The sequence below is a fragment of the Empidonax traillii genome, unplaced genomic scaffold (genome assembly GCF_003031625.1).
Source record: "Empidonax traillii isolate 1590-97213 ecotype Southwest subspecies unplaced genomic scaffold, ASM303162v1 scaffold1744:size166004, whole genome shotgun sequence".
Taxonomy (NCBI): domain Eukaryota; kingdom Metazoa; phylum Chordata; class Aves; order Passeriformes; family Tyrannidae; genus Empidonax; species Empidonax traillii.
Genome location: NW_020956937.1, coordinates 117,166 through 125,587, shown reverse-complemented (window position 1 = coordinate 125,587; position 8,422 = coordinate 117,166). Strand labels below are relative to the sequence as shown.

Genomic DNA, 8,422 nt, shown 5'->3' with positions numbered 1-8,422 from the left:
TTAAGAAACCGTTATTTATTGAGACAATTCGGTCTCCCTTCAGTCTCCTCTTGTCCATGCTGGACAGACCATGTGTTCTCAGACTCCTTATATGGCTTCCCCTCAATGCCCTTTGTCTGGAGAACAGTTTCAAGAGGGAGCTGTCAGGGTGTGAGTGCTTTCTTCTGCTCTTTTTTATGCACTTCTACCTGTGTGTGATACTTGTTGAGCTCCTCTGAATTTAACCATTTTGCTGTCCCAGTAGAAAAGATCATGGAATCGTAGAATGATTTGGGTTGGAAGGGATGTAAAGACCATCCAGTCCCACCCTCTGCCATGGGCAGGGCCACCTTCCACTGGACCAGGATGCTTCAAGCCCCATCCAACCTGGCCTTGGACATTTCCAGGGATGGGACAGCCACAGCTTCTCTGGGCAACCTGTGCCAGGGCCTCCCCCCCCTCACAGGGAAGAATTTCTTCCTAATACCCCATCTAAGCCTGCCCTCTTTCCATATGCAGCCATTCCCCTTTGTCCTGTCATTCCAGACCCTGTTGAGCTCATTTGGAGCCCTGTCTGAATTATATCTCTGTTCTTTTAACATCCCAGAGTGGCTCATCAGGAGCTGCAGTGCGTCATTGCACTGCCAAACTCTTCTTATGTTGTTGAGTTACAGCGTTATGGTGTGTCTGTGTAACACAGCAGCCCTGACAGGGAGAAATGTCTGATTTATTGCTAAAATGGAGCTAAACAGCCTTGTTAGCAAGGTGGGAGACACGGACAAATGTATATAAACCAAACCTGGGGGCCCATGCATTTGTTTTCGCAGTAGTGCAGCACTTCTTAATAAATGACAAAGAAATACATCACTCTTATTTATGCTTGTTTCCCAAATTACTCAAAAAAATGGGTTCTTCAGTGCATGCTGTGCTTCTTTTTATGCAAAGGCAGTTTTTCATACTTGTGGTTGTGACTTTAGTTATCTAAAACATCTATCAATCTGATTTTTCAGTGGCATTTGTCACCACTATTTTGAGTCCTTCTTTGGGCACATTGTTCACTTCTCCATGGCATTTACCTTAAAATCTTGTTCTGAGAGGAGTAGTGTAGTCACTGTATCTGAAGTGTTAAAAAACCTGCGGATATGACACTTGAGGACATGATTTGGTGGTGAACACGGTGGTGCTGGGGGTTTGATGTTTGGACTTGATGATCTGAGAGATCTTTTCTAACCTGAATGAGTCTATGATTCTAAATCATTAAGAGCCTTGTTAGGAGATGGTCTCTGCCCTAAAGGTTTCACGTTCTAAATGTAGGAATTAAAAAAGTGTAAAAAAAGAAATAGAGGAAAGAAGGTAACATTTAACATGTGTCTGAGTCACAAAACAGCTTCATATAATCAGCAAGTACCAGGTTGAAAAGACCTCAAGGATATTCTGATCCAATACAAGAAATAATAAAGGAACCTCACAGCCCTAAATTCCAATTATGTGTCTGTTGTAGTGTTCTGTGCTGCTTACCATGGTACACAATGCATCATTTGGGTTTATTTGATTGTGTCAGATATAATTTTTTTAGAACTATGTTATGCAGAAATTACACAGAAGTGTGTGCATTGGTTTTCTTTTTTTTCTTTCTCAGATAAGAAGGATGTTTCCTGTGAAACACAACAAGCTGATATTGAAATTCTGTTGCATGGTTTGGTAGTTTCTTTGAAAATTCACTTTGACTCTATTACAAGAGGAAATAACTTCTGGTTTTGGGAGCAAGGGTTGTGTGTTTTTAAGAACAGAGGACACTGAATTGTATAAAGGGCCCAGCACAGGCCATTTTTACTTTCATCAGCCTTATACATGATAGAAAAATGAAGGAAGTGCAAGGAAAATTGAATTCCTAGTTCTCTCAATCAGGAATTGCACAGAAGGGAATTGAGTGGGGAATTCTAGAAAGACTCTGTATGAAGGTAAAAATCTGACCTTGCACACATACACTCACTGTCCAAACAGGGAAACTCTGCAGACCAGCTTATTGCTGTTTGTTTGTTTTCCCTCCAAAACTCCTGTTTGTCACAATATTTACTGTGAGTGATAGCAGAGCAAGATTTTATTTTAGAAATTCTGTGTTACCAGCTCTAAAGTGCTGTGCTTTCATTAATTCTGTTTACTATTTTGAAAAAAAAAAAAAAAAAAAAAACAGAACCAAAAACTTTCCATGTGCTTTTTCTCATGCTTACCAAAATGCTGAGCACCTTCAGAGTTTATGAGTCTATCCACTGACTTAGGAATTAATTAATTTGAACACATTTTACTTTATGTTGGCTCTCCAGCCCCCCTAAACTGTTGCCATTTGCTTTTGTGTTTAACAAGTAAACAAGGCAGAGGTTCTGAAGGAGGTGCTGAAATTTCCTTAAGACTTTGTACGTACAGAAACCTGTAGATGAGCAGAGTTTTCATGAGCAGTAGGGCAGTGCACATAATAATGGAGCAGTTCAGTTGGAAAATGCAGGCAATGATTGAGTAATTCTGGTTCTTTTGGAGTCATAAAGTTGTTTTATAGCATTAATTTAATATTTTGCTTTTTGCTTTGTATTTCTAATAAAAACACCGGAGTTTTTAAAATATGGTTGAAAATGAGATTGTAATGCTGATAAATGTCACAAAGTTTCAATTATTATTTGTTCTCTGATTATAGAATGCATTTCTGTAGGGTATGGGACTATTTTCGGTGATTTTAGCTGAACTATGAATAATTTATCTGATATTTTAAATTTCAGAAGCGTTTTCCTATAGTTAATTACTGTTTGAGATAGCTTGTTCCCTTCGGAACAAGAGAAAGATGGCTTATAATACTAATCAGTATGACAAGGTCTATTTTCTGAAAATCTTTATTATTTATATAACATTGCAACTACTCTTTAAGCACACTTTGTATAATTTAAAGAAGAGTTGGGAAGAAAATAGTTAACAGCAACAAAGTTAAAGAAGATTTTATCACCAGTTTAACAGTTTCCAAACAAGTTTTCAATTATATTAAAATTAATTTTCTTAGACTTCGTTTCAGCATCTGAAGCCAAAAATGATGTATGTTTACACTAATCTGTCTACATTTGTAAAGACACTTGAAACACTTAATTAAAAGGGCTGAATTATGGTGTCAGTGCTTGATTTATGGCTCTAATGTTGGTTAACTAATTAGAAATGTAAAATGTTCCAGTTCATTTACAGGCATCGTTCATTAACTGGCTATCAAGGAGTGACGGGAACTTTTGAAGGAATTTATAGAGCCAGATTTCCTGCCAACTATATTTTTTTTCTTGATTCCAATAAGATGTAGTTTCCTTGTTAATATATATGTAAGACCTGTGTAGGTGTCAATAACTTAGTCTGAAGTTGGATTTTGATACCAAAGCTTTTGAAAAGGAGTAACACCTTTTGTAAGCAAAATATGGTATCTCTTTGGTAACTGCATGTTGAAGGCTGTGATATACCAGGGTCTCATTCCCAGTCTTTTTTCTCCCCTCAAAAAATAGCTGTTTTCCCTGTGAGATATTTGAGAAAGAATTTTAAAATAACATCTAGAATATAATTTATTTATAAGCCCCCATTGGAATGTAGCTACATCGTTATTTTATTGTATTTTAAGCTGAACACAGTTGTTCTGTTTCTTTCCTTAAAATGTCTTGGGGTCTTCTTTCCCAGAAGTGTTTCTTGTTTTATAAAAGGAAGTTAAAAGAGGGCTAAAAATGACTCCTGGCTTTGAGGAGACCTTATAGGATCCTTCCTGTACCTAAAAGGGAAATAAAAGAAGGATGGAGAAGGACTTTGGACAAGGGCCTGGAGGGACAGAACAAGGGGAAATGGCTTCAAACTGCCAGAGGGCAGGGTTAGATGGGATGTTGGGGAGAAATTCTTCCCTGTGTGGGTGGTGAGGCCCTGGCACAGGCTGCCCCATCCCTGGAAGTGTTCAAGGCTGGGTTGGATGGGCCTTGGAGCAACCTGGTCCAGAGGAAGGTGTTCCTGCCCATGGCAGGGGGGCAGAACAAGATTGTCTTGAAAGTCTCTTCTTACCCAAACCACTCTGTGATTCTCTGTTTGGGTTAATAAAGCAAAAAAAAAAAGCATTTGATGCTCCTACTGGACAGCAACTTCATCCTGAGCCATCAGTGCAGGTCAGCCACATGCCCAGTAAGAAAATTCTTCTTCATGTTCAGGTGGAACTTCCTTGGTATCAGTTCCTGCCTGTTCTTCTTGTCCCATTGCTGGGCCCCGTTGAGTAGAGCCTGGTCCATCCTCTGCCCCCTCCCTGCAGACACTGATGGACATGGAGGAGGTCCCCTCTCAGTGGCTCCTCTGGAGGCTGAACAGCCCCAGCTCCCTCAGCCTTTCCTCGTAAGACATGCTCCAGTCCCTTCATCATCTTCGGAGCCTCCTCTGGACCTGCTGCAGGAGCTCCATGTCCCTCTGGTACTGAGGAGCCCAGACGTGGACACAGCACTGCAGATGTGCCTCGCCAGGGCTGAGCAGAGGAGCAGGGTCCCCTCCCTGACCTGCTGGCAGTGCTCCTCCTAATGCCATCAAGGACATCATTGGCCTTCTTGGCCCCCAGGACACACCACTGGCACAGGGATGGCTTGTCGTCCACAAGGACCCCCAGGTCCTTCTCCATGTCCTCCCTCTCCTGCTTTCCGACAGGTCACCCCCAAACTGTAGTGGTGCTTGGGGTTATTCTTCCCCAGGTACCCAACCTGGAATTTGCATTTGCAGATACACAGGCAGATAAATGTACATATTTGCATATTTCAGGAATACATTTTTGGTAGGCCCTTGGGTCTCACAGAAGACTGATTGCAGGGTATTCCAAAACACGTCAGAAGAAAAATGTGGTTCATGACTTGCTGAGAGGTGTAAGATCTGCTGCCTGAAATGATCTGTGTAGAGAAAGAACCTTACACCTATGGCTGTGAGGATGAGGAGGAAAAGGGAGGCATTTCTGAAAGGATTAGTTAGGAATCTGAAACATGCAGCTAATTTTTTCAGTTTTTCTTTTGCTATTGGCATAAATTGCATATATAGTTCATTTGACGAAATTGCAGTCTTGCTGCTACTGAATTCAATATACTTTTGTGAAAATGAATTTATGTAGTTGATTTCTGAAAATCCCAAGTATTATCATTTGACTTAAGAGCCCAACTACATAAATATGCATAGGGCTGACTCTTGGAGAAGTCATTTCTAATTTAGATGCTTGTAAAACTGCTCTACTTATTGCTGAGAAACACACCTCAGAAGATCCATGTGAGACATTATTTCACGTTCCAGGTAATGCTGCATTTATTTCTGCTAAGTCAGCAGTTCCTGGAGCTGGAACAATATGTTACCTGGTTAAAATTCTTCTATTTGTCTTTTTGTTAAATGATGAAATTCCATAAATTCCCTGACGTCCTTTTGCTTATTACTATTTAACTGCTATACCTTCAATGAAGTTACAGATTTCTCAGGGCTTGATCCTTTCTCTGTAAAGTGACAAAAGTTATGGGGTCTGTGTGCGAATTGGAAGTTTTATGGAGGAATAAGATCTTTTGTAAAAGACTTGCCCTGCTGAAATAAAGAAGTCATTCACTTGGAATAATTTTTTAGCTTAGAATAAAGCCATTTCAACACGTTCTGATTAGTAACAGTTTTCAACACTAAAGGCATGTGTTAGTTATATGTTGTGTCCCTAAGTCCTGATTTACATTTTCGTACCCCGTGTTGCATTTTTTATTTCAAATTTATTGTATCATTTGGGTTGCACTTGTTGATTGTTCTTGGATGTTAAGGAAAATAGACTAACCACGAAGTTATCAGAACGCTGTGAAGATTAAAACAGATCATTAACACAAATCTTCTGTGCTTTGAAATAGGTTTGATGATTAGAAATCAGAATGACTTTATATTTTTAATTCCTGTTTCTTGATTTATTTTCTTTTAAAGCTCAAATAAGAAGTGCACTGCTTACAGAGCATTTTTAGTCAATATGCAATTAGGAAACCTCTTTGCATGATTGCAGCAAAAGGTTATTTTGAATTATGTTGTAAATGTGCCTATAAGTGGGAGCAGGTGATTATTGCTTTTGTATTTTTTACCTGGAACTCTAAAGGAGAAAAGCAGGTCGGAATATAATCCAGCAGTGACTCAAAACTCGTAACACTAAAGATTTTAGTAGAATCAATGTGTTTTAGCCCTATTTAATTTTGGTAATCAGTTTGATAGATAAAGTACACGAGTGCTTAGCCGTGATCATAATTTAAGAATTAAACTTTCTTCATTAGGAAACAGTCTTTGCAAATCGATTCTTTTTCTAGTGAAATAAAGATATTTTGCTAACCAGTAGCCTGTTGGACAAATTAGATATTTTTAGACTGTCTTCATGTAGCACTCTCTTTTCAGTTGACTAAACCAGCACTTTTTTCCTGATTTAGAAACAAAAAAGGCTTTTAAAAGATCCTCTACAGAATGGAAATCAGAGATATTTCATATTTTTGTCTATAACACTGAGGTGATCTAGTAGGACTTCAGCAATGTAGTCTGCTAATAAAAATAATCAAAATGAAGAAATTAATTAACAGAGAATATCCCACTTCCTCTTCAGGTATAAATAACTTACACCTTTCCTATGAAGTTCCTGAATAGCCAAGAAATTCTCAGAGGGTTCAGAGAGGAATAATATTGACTTAGAATCATGGAATGGTTTGAGATGGAAGGGACTGTAAAGACCATCTCATTCCAACCCCCTACCATGGGCAGGGACACCTTCCACTATCCCAGGTTGCTCCAAGCCCCGTCCAAACTGGCCTTGAACACTCCCAGGGATGGGGCAGCCACAGCATTTCTGGGCAACAGGGTTGTGAATTATTTATATATATATAATAGTTTTTAATTTTATGTATCCATTTGGATTTAGAGCTACTAGGTAATATTTATTTTTTTCAGAAATTTGGTGGATAGTTTTGCCAAGAAATGTTGAACCAGGTGATCTTTGAGATCCCTTCCAACTTGATATTCTACGATAAATAAAAAGTGTCCAAAGGAGGGCAATGAGGATGGTGAAGGGCCTTGAGGGGAAGCCGTAGGAGGAGTTTCTGAGGGCACTTGGTCTGTTCAGCCTGGAGGCCACTGAGGGCAGACCTCACTGCAGTTACAGCTTCCTCCTGTGGGCAAGAGGAGGGGCAGGCACTACTCTTTTCCCTGTGACAGTGAGCAGTGGCAGGACCCGAGGAAATGGCCTGAAGTTATGTCAGGGGAGGTTTGGGTTGGATATTAAAAAAAGGTTCTTCCCCCAGAGGGTGGTTGGGCACTGAACAGGCTCCCCAGGGAAGGGGTCACAGCGCCAAGGCTGACAGAGTTCAAGAAGCATTTGGATGATCCTCTCAAGCACCTGGTGTGATTCTTAGGGATGGTCCCGTGCAGGGCTAAGGGTTGGACATGAGGATCGTTGTGAGCCCCTTCCAGAGCTCAGCACATTCCGTGTGATTCTGTGAAACAAGACGTACTTAGAAAACACCAACGGCCCCCAAATGCTCATCATTTCCCATTTCCTTTTGCTCCTTAGAACAAGATCATTCTGGACCCGATGACCTTCAGCGAGGCCCGTTTCCGGCCGTCCCTGGAGGAGAGGCTGGAGAGCATCATCAGCGGGGCGGCGCTCATGGCCGACTCCTCGTGCACGCGGGACGACCGCAGGGAGCGGATCGTGGCCGAGTGCAACGCCGTGCGCCAGGCGCTGCAGGACCTGCTCAGCGAGTACATGAACAACGTAAGTCACGCTCGCAGCGCGGGGGCACCGCGGCGGCACCGCGGCCTCCGGCCCTCCTGGGCCAAAGCACGGCCCCAGTGCGCCTTCACAGCACAAGGAAAGGGACGTCTGTAAATAATAATAATTACAGATACTTGTATATTTTTAAGGTTTATTTTTACCTTTAAAATTAGATTTATTTATAGATTTTTATATATATATATATATATATAAAATATATAATTGTGTTATAATGGTAGAAAACTAAAATATTACAATTAAATTGCTATTTAAATTTATATGCAAATTACACATATTTTTAAAGGTAAATATTATTGAGTTATTTATAATATAATATATAACTAATATATATTTATGTTATATATATATATAACTAGAATTATATATAACTAGAATTATTTATAACTAGAGTTATATGTTATGTAATATGCAATATATAATAAAATACATAAATATATGACCTGAGATATTTATAAATATAAAATACATATATAATTATATAAATAACCAGAATTATACATACTATGTAATATATATTTATACTGTATTTAATTATAGTTAAGGTATGATAGAAATTTATATGAAAATTGTACATATTTATAACGGTAAGTATTGATATTTATAATATAATATATAATTAATATATATTTA

General features: G+C 39.3%; 1 protein-coding gene across 1 annotated transcript in view; it reads left to right on the top strand.

The window, feature by feature from the left end:
- The window catches only part of LOC114070919 (catenin alpha-2-like), a 37,493-nt gene extending 29,608 nt beyond the window's left edge, over positions 1-7,885 (top strand). The window contains exon 4 of the mRNA XM_027908544.1: positions 7,568-7,885. Coding sequence (XP_027764345.1) covers positions 7,568-7,885 — 318 coding nt within the window. The remainder of the gene's footprint in view (positions 1-7,567) is intronic.
- The last annotated feature ends 537 nt before the right edge of the window (positions 7,886-8,422 follow it).